Source organism: Apiospora phragmitis, assembly GCF_038363925.1.
Source record: "Apiospora phragmitis strain CBS 135458 chromosome Unknown utg000006l:1.0-5683423.0:1.0-5690449.0, whole genome shotgun sequence".
Classification (NCBI taxonomy): domain Eukaryota; kingdom Fungi; phylum Ascomycota; class Sordariomycetes; order Amphisphaeriales; family Apiosporaceae; genus Apiospora; species Apiospora phragmitis.
The window spans coordinates 402,130-415,262 of record NW_027117404.1 but is presented as its reverse complement, the minus strand read 5'-3'; the positions used below and the strand labels follow the sequence as shown (position 1 = coordinate 415,262).

Genomic DNA, 13,133 nt, shown 5'->3' with positions numbered 1-13,133 from the left:
ACCCAGGGGCTTGGTCAGGGGTACGCTATCGGTAAGCCCCGTTTGGCTGTTTGGCAATATGCAGGCGTGAAGTAACAGTAGTATCGTGAGTTGGGATGAGTCAGTCATGCAACCCGCTACTAGCGTCTGGGCTCACTGGCCACTCTGCATAAGCCCTTCCTATCTCGCATCATATTTGGAGCAAACAGACAAGGGGTGCAAACTCCATGGTGTGGTCAATTCATGTGTTGTTTCTCAAGAATTTCTTGCTCACATCGACCAAGCTTTTTAAGTGTCTTGGGCCGGATATGCTTGTTGCTTCTCGAGGAACTTCTCCCTGCCGTATTCTGTACGTGCCCATAGTATTCTTCAGCAACGATTCCGGCAAACATGTTTGACTTTGTCTCTGAAATAGGGGCGATGGAGAAGATGCCAGTGGTTGTAACTCTTGCGGTAGTGGTAGCTAACACTCGCTCCTGATTAGCATGGCCTCATGCTAATAACTCTACATAGGCCGCTCTTGCGCTCATTGCCCAGACACTTTGGAGGAGGCACTTCCACCCCCTTCGCTCCATACCCGGGCCTTGGATCAATAGCATGACTGAAATACCTGCTGCCCTGGCCTTGGTGAAAGGAGACCAGCACATCTACTACAAAGCTTTACACGAGAAATATGGCCCGGTGGTTCGAGTTTCTCCAAATGAGCTGAGCTTCCTCAGCACCGAGGCCCGAGAAGAGATCTCTGGACTGCGCGTAAGTTATGCCAAAGCCAGCGCCCCCGCCCACTCTAATAAGAACCCCAGCTGATGAGCTAGACAGAAAGGCGGCTTGAACATGGAGAAAAGCCCCATCTTCCTAGGGGCGGTTGGCAAGGTAGACGGAGCGACCGGCGTGAGCCTTGCTCTGAACGCAGATCATGCCCGCCAACGCCGAGCGTTGGGCTACTTGTTCACGAACAGCGCGCTGCTGCGATTCGAGCCTCTCATGAAGCTGCAGGTCCAGAAGTTCATCGCGGTGATGGAAGAAAAGACCAGGCAAGGGATACCCGTGGATGTTGCCAGCTGGTGTAAGTTTTTCATTCCCACGCCACCCCAGCAGAATGAGCAGAGCAAGAGTATCTAACTAGAATATAGATACTTATCTTGCGTTTGACAGCATGGGCGATCTTTGCTTCGCGGAGCCGTTTGGGTGCCTGGACCAAGCTGCGAACACGGAGTGGTCCACCTCGGTCATCAACGTATTCGTAGCCGCTACGTGGACGCAAGGGATACGCAGGCTCTCTGGAACAGGGACGTGGCTCGAATCTCTAATGACCCGGGTGTTTGTGCCTGCAAAGGCGTCTGAGTGGAGGACGACTCACCTCAACAACTCGCGCGAGAAGACGCTGCGTCGACTCGCCAACCCGAACCAAGACCACGCCGATTTCATATACCACATCCTCAACAGCGAGACCAAAAGCTCCCTGAGCCACAACGAAGTCATACTGAATGTAGCCCTGTTCATCAGCGCCGGTACCGATACCACCGCCACCGCCCTCACCGGCTGGACCTACTTCGTGTCGACCCATCTCGAGGTGTACCAGCGCCTGGTTGACGAAGTCAGGGGCAATCTGGCCACCGAGGGCGACATCTGCTGGGACAAGGTCCGGCATCTCCGCTATCTCGAAGCCACCCTACACGAAGCCCTCCGACTGTTCCCGCCCTCGCCGGCGAGCCAGCAGCGCGTAGTACCGCCGGGCGGCGCGACCATCGACGGCCACTACGTGCCCGCCGGCACGACCGTGGCTGTCCCGCCCTGGGTGTCGACGCACTCGGCGGTGCACTTCTACGAGCCGGACGCGTTCAGGCCGGAACGGTGGCTAGGCGAGGACGAGCGGTACGCGAAAGACCATCTGAACGCCTCGCTTCCGTTCGGCACGGGTCCGCAGGTCTGCATTGGGAGAAACCTGGCATACATGGAGATGCGGCTGATTACCGCGAACCTGTTATGGAATTTCGATATCGAGTTGGACAAGGAAAAATATGCAAGGGAGAACTCGGTCTGGGGCTTGGATGGCAAGATGAAGCGGATGAAAGTCTTCCATTCGATGACAAAACCAGATCTTTGGGTCAAGTTGACCAAAGTCCGACGATAGATAGAATACACACAGCTAAGTTAATTAACGCTATTTGGATATGGTATAACAATCTTAATTCATACGGAAGACCTCTTGGTCTCGATTATAGTCTTGTTTAGCTCTTCGTCGAACAGGGTCCGCGGACTCAGGTTCACCGGCTCGAGGACCCAGTTGCTGTTCCTCCTCGCGTCGGAGAACTCGGTCACGATGGTGTTCTCCAGCATGACCTCGAGCGGAACCTTCGTCTGGGACGAGAGCCGCGACTTCACCGAGCGGACCGCGCTGCCGCTGCCAGTGTTCGTGATCATAGTCCGACGTGCCGAGCTATGGGTGTTGTTGCTGTTGTTGCTGCCGCCGTACGAACGTAATGTGTTGTCGTACCGTATCGTGCTAGTACGTGATACGTCGCGGATCAGCACTCGGAGAACAGGGATGCAAGCGGCAATAAGTGTCACGGCGATCTCGGCAGTACCGTAGACGATCACAGATGCGATGTCATCTCGTTATTCCAAGGGGGGTCAGTTCAGACGCTATTAGATGACTCTACGCGAAATATGATATTCTACTCACAGGTTGGGTCGGTACTGCTCAGGTTGATGAGGGTGCTAGCTTTGATAAACGAGGACGCACCGGCACTGGAAGCACGACGTGTTAGTATCAGGCAAAAAGGAGGTAAAAGAAAGAAAAATGGTTCCCACGGGGCGGGAACAAGGCGTCTTCACTCACAACACCATGAATCCCAAGGCTATTGCCACACCCAGCTTTTCTCTTTTGTTCATCTGTAGACCCAATATGACAGGCATTGGAAGTGTGGCGAAGATGATGTCCATTACCCGGACCAGATAGAGGCCCCAATGGCAAATCTGGCAACATATTTCGGATCCCAGCAAGTACCGGGGACTTGATAGTTCCAGTGCTTTTGGATAGGTATGCATTGAACATACGTGAGGACCTTATTACCCATAAGTAAATGTTACTATACACATTAGGAACACAAGGGAAAGTTAGTGAATTCCAAACTCACCATGATTCCACTCATAAGTATCCCTATGGACGTAATAATGAATATCGTCAATACCCGTTGCCATCTGAATGTCAGGAGACGGAGGAGGGATACGCCAGCTGATGCCTTGGAGAAAGCGACAGCAAGCACCGACGGAGCGGTGGTAATGTCTTGCAACATGAGTAGCTCTTCCGAGAGGGCCGGATCTATGTTCCAGATATGCTTTCCTGAGCCCAATCGCACGCTGTAAGCCGACAAAATTGTTTGGCTGAGTAGTAGGATCTGGAAAAGGAATCAGCAACATGTATTCCCTCGTAGCCTAACTTGATAAAGCTTGAGAGATTCTGGACTGCTGACTTACCCAGGCGACCAGCATGAGATAGTCATCAGCCGCAAAAGTGTGACTACGGAATGTGCGGCAATAGAACCTCAGAAGGACAAAGAAACTTCCGACGGCCGTCAAGGCCCATGTGGAAGTGACTATCCAGGGCCCATTGGAATTCTGGGGTAAAGGCGTCTCCAATCTGGGATTGACGGGTGCCATGAAGTCATTGGGTCTGATGTAATGTGACAGATGTGGTCATAGTACATGCTAGTCAAACTAAGGATGAAAGTAGAGTGCGGTGGAGATATAAGGTGTGTCCGGTAGATGAGATGATCTCAAATTGATTAGGATACGCCCTGGGTTTTATCGTCAGGCGAACTCGTTCTTCAGACGGAAATGATTCGAGCCGAGATACGGGGACTTAGGGAACTATTAAGCTCTGCGGTCTGGTTTCGGATAAGGCATTGACGTAGCTTCAATAAAGGCCGGGACTTGTAAATTTGCCCGAAATTTGTCAATAGAAAGAGGGCAAATCTGCCCGTTGTTTTGCCTCTTTCATTGCCGCCATCCATCCGATTGATCAAAGGTTTACTGTAAAGAGACGCGACGCTGCCCATCCGTCTTATGTAAAACTGCCATGTCTTTGCTTCGTCCAATTTATGTCAGATCCAGCGTCTCTGTAACAGGTTCATCGGCACATGAAGTACAAGCTCGATCGTCGCTAGGATACCCCTATTTGGGAACATCTGCCGAGAACCCAAACCCCAGGCGGCGATCAGGAACCGAGCAGATCAGCATTGGTGGCGGTCTAGACAGTCTCAGTGGTCCCCAAGAGCTCGGCAAGTGCTCGCATGACACAGTCCAAATAACGCATTTCCTTTTGCGTGACAGAGGACATTCACCCTCCCCTGATCGGCGACGCGGCAAACAGGCTACGGAGTAGTAGCTTTCGGTATGCAAACCTTAGGTTGGCCTCAATCGTCCTCGCTTGCTCTTGCGACATCCAAGAGGTGGACTCATATCAGGCGAGGAGCTGTGTCGTTGGAACTTCCTTGGCACTACGGTTCATCAACCGATTGACAAGGCTGGATTCGATGTCCAGATTGAAAAGGGGGCTTACTACCCACAACATATCGCGTGTGGCTTGAAATGCGGCTCGGTGGCTATCTGGAATTAAGGTTTATGCTCGTGAAATAGTCGAAACTAGACTACTATATCTGTGGCTTTGCCCCTGAATGTCTAACGGGCGGTTCCATTTTTTCAGCTCGAAAGCGAATTCTATTCTTGTCAGTAACTCTTGGGGTATTGCTGCACGGGAGTAAGACTTCGGGTACTGTCTTCATCTATTACCAATTAAAGCTTCACGTGAAAGGTCCTGAAGGACCATCTCCTTGATAAGCCCAAACCAATGGAAATCCTCTGAGAAGCGGTTGTCTTGGTGAGCTTCACCGTGCCGACCACTCTACACGATATCCTATGCAAGTGAATCAGCATCCTGACAAGGCACACTTATATACCCACGCTGATCTCGGGGGTTGAACCACCCCAGCTTCAGGCCTAGAGCGTAACCGGACGAGTCAGGTCCCTGGTCCGATCTTCAGGGAAGCCCGATGGTATAGCGAGTCAGTACCCTGTGACCCTGTGGATGGCCATAGATATAACGTCGACAACCCCCCTGAATTCATCCAGTAACTACACATCTGACCTGTTGACCAACCCAGCAATCGAAAATATGGACTCGTCAAGCCACATGGAAGCAGCTGCGTTGGAACATGAGTATGTGGAAGAAAGCTGTTTTTTCTCCTATTTTGTGAGTCGTACCCTCAATGACCATCTGCCACCACATTATGGTACTGATGCAACTGGTCCACTTGCCGTAATTAGACAGGGCCGAGAGACTTGAACACCACTCAAAATGGCCCTACTTCTTCCGCATGTATGGCAGCGTCACCCCCTTGATGATTCTTCCCATAGCCCTTGTAGGAACCTGGGCCACCGCTATTACTACTATATGCACATACCTCCATAACAGTTTGTCTACCCTGACTGCCAGTGCTTATCTCCATTCGCACCCGTATACTAACCATATTCCTAGTTGCCATGAACCCCGTTCTTCTGACCGTCCTGGGTTTTGTCGTCGGCCTGTCCCTGTCATTCCGGAGCTCGACCGCGTACGACAGATACAACGAAGGCCGCAAACTCTGGGCGCAGCTCTCGTCCGCCACCTCGAGCCTGGCGCGCCTGATCTGGGTCCACGTCGAGGAGCGCGACGGCCACCACGAGAAGGCGGACGTGCTCGACAAGGTCGCCTTCGGCAACATGCTGGTGGCCTTCGCGGTCGCGCTGAAGCACCAGCTGCGCTTCGAGCCCTTCACCTGCTACGACGACGTGGACCCCTTGGTCCGCCACCTCCCGCTGGCGGCGCACGAGGCCCCCGTCCGCGAGGCGCCCCGGCCCTCGGCCTGGAAGGTGCTGGGCTGGGTGCTGGGCCTGACCATGGCGGAGCCGAACCCGCGGCGGTTCGTCAAGGCGGCGCCGCGGCCGCTGGGCAACGTGCCGCTCGAGCTGTTGGCGCACTGCTCGGCCTACGTCAAGCGCGTCATCGACAACGGCACGTTCGCGCGCGTGCCGTACCAGACGTCGGCGCTGAACACGATCGCGCTGCTGCACGACATCCAGACGGGCACGAACCGCATCGTGAGCACCCCGCTGCCGCTCGCCTACTCGATCGCCATCTCGCAGATCACGTGGGTCTACATCCTGCTGCTGCCCTTCCAGCTCTTCAACACGCTCGGCTGGGCCACCGTGCCGGCCTGCATGTTCGCCGCCTACATCATCCTCGGCATCGCCCTCATCGGCCAGGAGATCGAGAACCCGTTCGACGACGGCGTCAACGACCTGCCGCTCGACGCCTTCTGCGACCAGATCCGCCGCGACGTCCACGTCATCACCAGCCGGCCCGCCTCCGACGCTGACAGCTTCCTGCAGAGGGAGAACCATGCTGTCTTGTGGCCCGCCCATGGTGGTGGCTACCACGACATCAAGACGCAGTCGCTGGAGTCGATCCGCAAACTTCTTGCGAGGAGGGTTGTCTCTTAGGCACATGGGTTGGATTTGGATGAATGTTATGTCAACTATCAATAAAACTTTCCAACCCTGTGTTTGGTCATGTATCTAGCCACGGGGTCCAGCTGAAAAGATTTCATGTGTGCATTGCCCGTAGAGTCATTAGATGAAACGTCTCCACAAGAGACTTGATCTGAGATGGAGAAGGTTTAGGTAATGAACACAGTTCGCACATCGCTGATCAATCGTTCGATTCAGGGGCTCAGATCGGTCCTGGAAATGTTGTACTCTGGTCCATAGCCAGACTGAGCTTTATATTACTCCTATTTGTGACTTTTGACCGAAACTCCTCGCGCGCGTTTTTCCAGACTCGCTCAGACAACGGCGTCGTTGAAATTGAAACCGCACCGATGGTGTCTCCGAGAGCCCATAATATACTGCAGTATGTGAGCAACCAATCTGATGTGGCAGCACGCTACAGCATGGTTCAGTGCGAGATGAAGGCATATCAAGGTTAGGAAGGCCTTATGTGCCCTATGCAGTGAGCGTATGTTCAGAAGGGATGAATTGGTATGCGCTCAGACACCAAGGACCTGTATATATGATATGAGATAGACCCGGTAGATAGATGCGAAACCTAAGGCTTTGAACCCCCGCCTCTCAGGACCTACCACGCTGACCGATTGCTCACACAGTAAATATTGATGCAAATGAATCACTAGCTCCAGGGAGCCAACAATCACTGGGGCAAAACATTCATAGGGGAGACTTCACCAGTAATGGTAGAAATAGCTAGGGTTGATCATGTTAAGACTATTATGAATGTTTAGCACCACACGCTCTCAGAGCGCTTGAGCGATGACCACGGGCACGGCATATTGGGGTATGAACGCCGCCTCCATTCCTCTTTCTCCCATGTCTGCTGCTTACTTGCTCTCCGCGAGCTGATCCCGTATTCTCTGGGTGAGGTGGCCCCTCAGGGCGACTTGCTGCGGGCTCTCCTTGAGGCATATCCCAAAATAGCTGTTAACGCGGTTCTCGAAATTCTTCCGCTTCGCCAAGAGTCGCTCCGGGTGGAGGACATTGTCCTGAGGAACATACGGAAGTTCACCGAGTATCTGGGAGATTCGCCCTCTGATCCACCCTCAGACTCCAGTAATGAAAGCGGCTGGGGTCCGCCCAGAACATGACCGAGTGGGCTGACTACCTGTCTTTCGACATCATGGGCGACATATGCTTCTCGGGCCCTTTCAAGATGCTTGATAAGCCGGACAACAGATACGTCCTGGATGTGCTACCAAAGGGGGTGAATAGCCTTAAAATGGTACGTCAAATCGCAGGTGAAGGCGCTTGGCTGTGTTTAACCAACACTGACAACCAAAACAGAGCGGCTGGATGCCTGGCATCCTACGGCTGAAGATCGGGAATCTCCTATCGCTAAGTTGAATGAAGCCATGAAGCGATACGAGGCGTTCGCCAATCAGCAATCCGCAAAACGCCTTGCCATGGACTCGGCCATTAAAACCAGCGATGTCTACTCCCATCTGCTGGCAGCCAACTGAAAGTGTACAGAAAAGGGAGAGAGAAAGCTCTGCTCCCCGACAGACCTGGTCGGAGAGTCAAGCCTGCTCATCACGGGAGGTAAGCTGCCCCCCCCCCCCATTCCTTCGTTCCCCACCATCTCTCTGACATGACCTCCTCGGCGGTGACCCGTTCAGGCTCCGACACGACCGCGACCGCGATCTCCACCACCCTTCTTCTACCTCCTCCAAAACCCCGCCGCGTACGCGCGGCTGCAGCAAGAGGTCCGCCCCTCTTCACCGCCGTCGAGGACCCGCGGCGGCGCCCCCGGCTGGCCGCGTGCCGCTGGCTGCGCGCCTGCATCGACGAGGCCATGCGTATGTCCCCCAGCGTGTCCGGGCTGCTGCCGTGCCAGGTCCGGGCGCCGCTGAGCGTCGATATCGCAGGCCGCGCGTTCCCGCCCGGCACGGACCTCGGCGTCGCGCACTACGCCATCCACCACAATGAGGAGCTGTATCCGGACTCGTTCGCGTACCTGCCCGCAGCGCTGGCTGCCCGAGCCGGTGGTGGAGGATGGCGAGACGGCCGAGGAGGCCGATCGGCGGGTCGCGCGGGCGCAGAGTGGGTTTTGCCCGTTCAGCATCGGGCCGAGGGGGTGCGTGGGTAAGGGATGGCCATGAAGGAGCTCATGGTTACGATTGCGCGCGTGGTCTGGCTCTATGATATGCGGCTGGCGCCGGGAGAAGAGCGCCGTGGCCGTGGTGGCCCCGGCAAGGGGTAATTACGGTCGGCATCGTGAGTCTGAGTTTCAACTGACCGACATGTTCGTGTCCAAGACAGATGGGCCACTTGTGACTTCCGTGCACGGCAGATGTGACTGTACTGATTTAAGTAGTTCCTAGGTATTGGAATGATTACTGAAAAGGTGTTCATACTGTCCAAATACACTCAAGTATCGGTCCCGACATTTCAATGACCCCAGGTTTCATCAGAGTCCCTGAGCCTTTCAAAGCTGCCACCCAGTTGCGACTGATCCTGTGACGCATCCACCGTGTTCGAACCACTCGTCCCGCGCGACGACGGCATATCTTTTCATCGGAATGCTGTGACCACCAATCGTGACCAGATGTCTGTCGTGCAGCCCCTTACCCGACGGCCCGTCGTAGCTGCCCTTGTCGCGGGTGGACCCCTCCGGGTCGCCGTGGATGAGCAGGTTGAACACGGGCCGCAGGATCGAGACCTTGGTGCAGACGAGTACCGGGTTGTAGAGCACGCCCGCGGCCAGGGTCGCCTTGGCGAACGGCACGACGCGCTCCGGGTGCTGGAGGGCGGTGACGACGGTGTGGCGGCCCATGCCGTAAGCGGCGACGAAGACGCACATGGCCACGAAGACGGTGGTGAAGAACTGTTTTACGTAACGATTAGTTCGTGGCCTGTGTGGTAGAGCAAGGGAGAGAGAATTGGGAACTAACAAGAGCCACAATGATCATGTAGTCGTCCCACCCCAAGCGCTGGCCCTTGAGCTGCCTTGCATACAGACGCAAGAGGACGGCGGTAAAAGCGGCAGCCAGACAGATGGCATCCGCAGCGTACAGATTGGGTTGCAGGTTCTCGTCGTAGAGGGGTACATGAGCCCTGGAGGTCGGGTGGCAGAAGTTCCACCACCTCGGGCGGTACAACGGGCGCCATCTGTTTTCTTCTCTCAACGGTAGCAGTAGCGACGGATAGTAAGAGGGAGATGCAAGAAGTAGTGATATCTAAACATCTGAGCTCGACTGGCAAGAGCTTTCGCTCACTTATAACTGCCCACTACATGCTTGAAACTGTAAGCACAAGATGCGAATTCATAATGTCATCGCTATAATTATCTCTCTGGGAAAAGGGACGCCGAATCCCCTTAGTTGCTTTTTCTCTTTCGAACTTTGGTTCAATTGCATGTCAGCAACCCCGCAGAAACGGCAGGTTACCTGGCCTGTAACCCTGCATGCTGACACTCCCTCCAGCGGCCAGCCGCTTTAGATTCCTGGAGTACTTGTTATAGCGCTTACAGCGTCATGTTCGGGAACGGACACTAATCCGGTATCGCGGTGATCTGCAGTCAGCTTAAATGCACTCCGAGTGATGCAGGAAATTTGGGGGCTGTGTGCGGTCGCGATCTCAATCGGCCCCCTGTTGTGCAACCACATCGATGTCTTGGTGCTAACTGGTGATCTAGGGAGTAAATTGAAACTAGAAATCCAAAGATAGAAAACAGTCTACTTGCTCCGGCGCCATCACAGGTTGTCCAAGGGTACCCTATTGAATTTCAAGTATTGTTGGGTTTCACAAACTGTACGAAAGGGCCACAAGGCACGACGAGAACCATGAGCATCGTCACCTCTTCCCCGGCAAATACCTGTGGGGGACTTGGCAGTTCTGTTCAACCTCGCCAAACTCCCACTCCTCCCACTCTACTACCTGCCCCGTGCCGCACGACCACATCCAGAATGGAGCATTCCGCAGTGTATCATGAACAACTTCATGAACGCCTTCATCTACCACACTGTGGTCGTGGCGGCGGTCCAGCCACTAAACCTCACCCCGGGATCGCTGGGGGATCGCTTCGCCGCCGTCCCGCCAGTGCCCGACGCGATATCCGCCAGATCCCCTCGTCAGTCCCAGTATCGTACCCAGGCCACAGGCGGTATCTGGTTTCCGACGCCTGCCCCGAAAGGTGGAGTTGACACCGCGTCCGGCGACAGGCCGATCGTTCTGCATTTCCACCCGGGCGGTTATGTCATGGGCGACGTCCGGATGGATGGCGCGTTTGCGGCGCGGTTGCTGACCGAGAAGATCGGGTCTCACGCATTTTGGAATCTGTGCAGGCTGGCGTCGAACCCGGGTGGGCAGTTCCCAGCCGCGCTGCAGGACGCCCTGGCGGCCTACCACTAACTACCTGCTCCATGATCTGTCGATCCCCGCCTCGCAGATCATCCTCTCGGGCGACTCGGCGGGGGCGCACATCGTGATCTGCATGCTGCGGTATTTGACCGAGCACAGCGAGGCCATCGGGCTCGCAGCCCCAAGGGGGCGCGCTGCTCTTCTCGCCGGCCATAAACTTTTTGGACACGGCCCGGAACCCCCCGCAGCGTGGAGGGGAACCGGAACTACCATAACGACTACATGGACCCGACCTTCGTGGCGTGGGGTGCCCGGCGCTTCGTCACGGATGACCCGGCGGCCAGTCCCTACCTGAATGCGCTCGAGGCCCCCTTCTGGAGCCCCTGCCCCGCCTGGGTGTACTGGGGCGGCTGCGAGGTCTTCAGCGACGACGCGACCGCGTTCGTGCGGATGATGTAGGGGGATCCCGGCAACGACGTGACCTATCGGGTAGAGCGGTTGGCTAATCACGACATATTCTTCGCGGGTAATCTACTGGGGCGGAAGGCGGAGGCGGAGAAGCTTGCGGAGGATGCTGGGAAGTGGGTGGCTGGGCTCTTCAATAATTAAGCACTAAGTTCACTGAGTGCAGTACTGGTTCTACATGTAGTCTTTCAGAAGAATCATCGTAATGGACAACACGTTCGCTAGAGGCCAGTTTAGATGGCGGCTTGCGCTTCAGCGTTGAATCCCCCAGCACTGAACTTGTCCTTCTTCAGATACTCCACAGGGTGCTGGTGATCCTCTACATAACCAATTCCACCCACTGACTTGTCTGAGTTGGGTGGCGTTTCAGCGTCAGCTAGCCGTGTATAAAATCTAGATTGGCCATATCCGGGAAAGGAAGATAAACGTACAGTAGCCAGCAAGGCGCAGGATGTCATCAGGCAGCTTCCGGGCAACTTCGAGAGGGTGGACAGAACCTCTTCTTGGTCCTGGCGGAAGTAATCACGTTGACTGCGCGTGGGAGGTCGAGGTCAGTGACGGTCTTTTCTTGATTTCTTTCGTTGGTGAGTCCGGAATCATCTTTCTTACCCGAAGAAGGCAAACAACGTCCGCATGGCGTCTGGGTCTGTTGGTTCACAGATATTTGCTCCGGCACCGTGGTAGGTAGCTGAGAGACGTTACTTAGTGACACGCCCCCCCCCCCGCCGAAGCAGCGTAGAATGGCATGCGGCGGGCTACTTACATCCCCAGAGTGAACAGCGCCGAGCCGGGCTCCATTTCCGCGTACGTGCACTCTTCAATCTTGGTGCTCTCGTGGGTGGCCACCATGTGGCTTCCCGGGATCACAGCAGTTGCCTAGAAGAACAGTCAGGACCGTTCCATACTATGCCCGACATCAGATCAGTAGTTGATACACACGCCATTCTTGAATGTGCACTTGGAGCCTGCCACCAAGCATCCGACCATAGGGGTGAAAAGGGGGTTGTTGGGGTCCGGTCGGATTTGGTACGCAATTTGATCCTATTACAGTGTTGTCAGCCCAGGACTCTTCCACGAGGGATCTTATGGGTTGATACAGACCCTATGAAGTGGCTGTCGCTTGGCTCCAGGAACAAGACGGAGGGCTGCGGTGGAAGCAAGCATATAGCCGCTCTTCTGAGGGACAAGGGTCTCTCCAGTGTATGAGAAGTACTCGTCGCTTGGATATTCGGTCAGTTCAAATGGCTGGGTGGGATCACGAATCCTCATGCTTGGTGTGCTTTTCTCACTTCAGAAATCGTGCGTTGATACCCTGCCAGATCGGTAGGCGCAGAACCTTGGTCAGAGTTTCTGGCATCTTGGACAACAGGGCCTGATCCTCGGTCAGCACAGGTACTTAGCATGACGACGCTGATCCAGTTGCACGCACGTAGACCCGCTGGGAGCCCTTGGGGAAGAATTCCTCCCCAAGTTCGCCGTGTGTAGCATTCGAGTCGTATAGTTTACGACCAACGAAGAAGGGCTCGACTATTTGTTATTTCCATCAGCATTTGACTTATCAATATGGAGGTCTGAGCCACTCACTTCCATTCATGGTCTCTTTCAGCAGTTCTGGACTGAAGAAGTTTGATACGATAACGCCTCCATCTCGGACAATGATCTCGTTGATCTTGTCAAGAGGCTCGGAGGCGTCGATGATGACCAGTGAAGGTGCCATAGCTACTTGCGTGTAGGGATGAAGAGGACGGATGTACAGAAACTTGGCTTTTGAGAGAAGG

General features: G+C 54.8%; 10 protein-coding genes across 10 annotated transcripts; 6 read left to right on the top strand and 4 right to left on the bottom strand.

The window, feature by feature from the left end:
• Nucleotides 1-369: 369 nt before the first annotated feature.
• PG994_005395 (Cytochrome P450 monooxygenase) lies at nt 370-2,113 on the top strand (the record flags this gene model as incomplete). Its single annotated transcript, XM_066856804.1, has 4 exons — nt 370-432; nt 493-732; nt 799-1,045; nt 1,113-2,113. 4 exons carry the CDS (start codon nt 370-372, stop codon nt 2,111-2,113), a joined length of 1,551 nt encoding a protein of 516 aa, XP_066716073.1.
• A 59-nt stretch (nt 2,114-2,172) lies between these two features.
• Nucleotides 2,173-3,642, bottom strand: PG994_005394 (uncharacterized protein; the record flags this gene model as incomplete). The annotated part of the gene is made up of 5 exons (XM_066856803.1): nt 2,173-2,594; nt 2,666-2,730; nt 3,040-3,047; nt 3,120-3,380; nt 3,460-3,642. 5 exons carry the CDS (start codon nt 3,640-3,642, stop codon nt 2,173-2,175), a joined length of 939 nt encoding a protein of 312 aa, XP_066716072.1.
• A 1,513-nt stretch (nt 3,643-5,155) lies between these two features.
• PG994_005393 (uncharacterized protein) lies at nt 5,156-6,522 on the top strand (the record flags this gene model as incomplete). The annotated part of the gene is made up of 3 exons (XM_066856802.1): nt 5,156-5,199; nt 5,312-5,454; nt 5,519-6,522. The coding sequence occupies 3 exons, from the start codon at nt 5,156-5,158 to the stop codon at nt 6,520-6,522; spliced, it is 1,191 nt and encodes a 396-aa protein (XP_066716071.1).
• A 1,153-nt stretch (nt 6,523-7,675) lies between these two features.
• Nucleotides 7,676-8,051, top strand: PG994_005392 (cytochrome P450; the record flags this gene model as incomplete). Its single annotated transcript, XM_066856801.1, has 2 exons — nt 7,676-7,813; nt 7,878-8,051. The coding sequence occupies 2 exons, from the start codon at nt 7,676-7,678 to the stop codon at nt 8,049-8,051; spliced, it is 312 nt and encodes a 103-aa protein (XP_066716070.1).
• Nucleotides 8,052-8,179: 128 nt separating this feature from the next.
• Nucleotides 8,180-8,677, top strand: PG994_005391 (cytochrome P450 monooxygenase apf7; the record flags this gene model as incomplete). Its single annotated transcript, XM_066856800.1, has 1 exon — nt 8,180-8,677. The coding sequence occupies one exon, from the start codon at nt 8,180-8,182 to the stop codon at nt 8,675-8,677; it is 498 nt and encodes a 165-aa protein (XP_066716069.1).
• Nucleotides 8,678-9,016: 339 nt separating this feature from the next.
• On the bottom strand, nt 9,017-10,066 carry PG994_005390 (uncharacterized protein; the record flags this gene model as incomplete). The annotated part of the gene is made up of 3 exons (XM_066856799.1): nt 9,017-9,415; nt 9,483-9,645; nt 10,059-10,066. The coding sequence occupies 3 exons, from the start codon at nt 10,064-10,066 to the stop codon at nt 9,017-9,019; spliced, it is 570 nt and encodes a 189-aa protein (XP_066716068.1).
• A 452-nt stretch (nt 10,067-10,518) lies between these two features.
• Nucleotides 10,519-10,941, top strand: PG994_005389 (alpha/beta-hydrolase; the record flags this gene model as incomplete). The annotated part of the gene is made up of 1 exon (XM_066856798.1): nt 10,519-10,941. One exon carries the CDS (start codon nt 10,519-10,521, stop codon nt 10,939-10,941), a length of 423 nt encoding a protein of 140 aa, XP_066716067.1.
• Nucleotides 10,942-11,023: 82 nt separating this feature from the next.
• On the top strand, nt 11,024-11,349 carry PG994_005388 (uncharacterized protein; the record flags this gene model as incomplete). Its single annotated transcript, XM_066856797.1, has 2 exons — nt 11,024-11,031; nt 11,139-11,349. 2 exons carry the CDS (start codon nt 11,024-11,026, stop codon nt 11,347-11,349), a joined length of 219 nt encoding a protein of 72 aa, XP_066716066.1.
• A 239-nt stretch (nt 11,350-11,588) lies between these two features.
• Nucleotides 11,589-12,624, bottom strand: PG994_005387 (phytanoyl-CoA dioxygenase; the record flags this gene model as incomplete). The annotated part of the gene is made up of 5 exons (XM_066856796.1): nt 11,589-11,731; nt 11,787-11,857; nt 12,119-12,231; nt 12,295-12,396; nt 12,457-12,624. 5 exons carry the CDS (start codon nt 12,622-12,624, stop codon nt 11,589-11,591), a joined length of 597 nt encoding a protein of 198 aa, XP_066716065.1.
• Nucleotides 12,625-12,640: 16 nt separating this feature from the next.
• PG994_005386 (phytanoyl-CoA dioxygenase) lies at nt 12,641-13,072 on the bottom strand (the record flags this gene model as incomplete). Its single annotated transcript, XM_066856795.1, has 3 exons — nt 12,641-12,727; nt 12,785-12,882; nt 12,940-13,072. The coding sequence occupies 3 exons, from the start codon at nt 13,070-13,072 to the stop codon at nt 12,641-12,643; spliced, it is 318 nt and encodes a 105-aa protein (XP_066716064.1).
• Between the last annotated feature and the right edge of the window lie 61 nt (nt 13,073-13,133).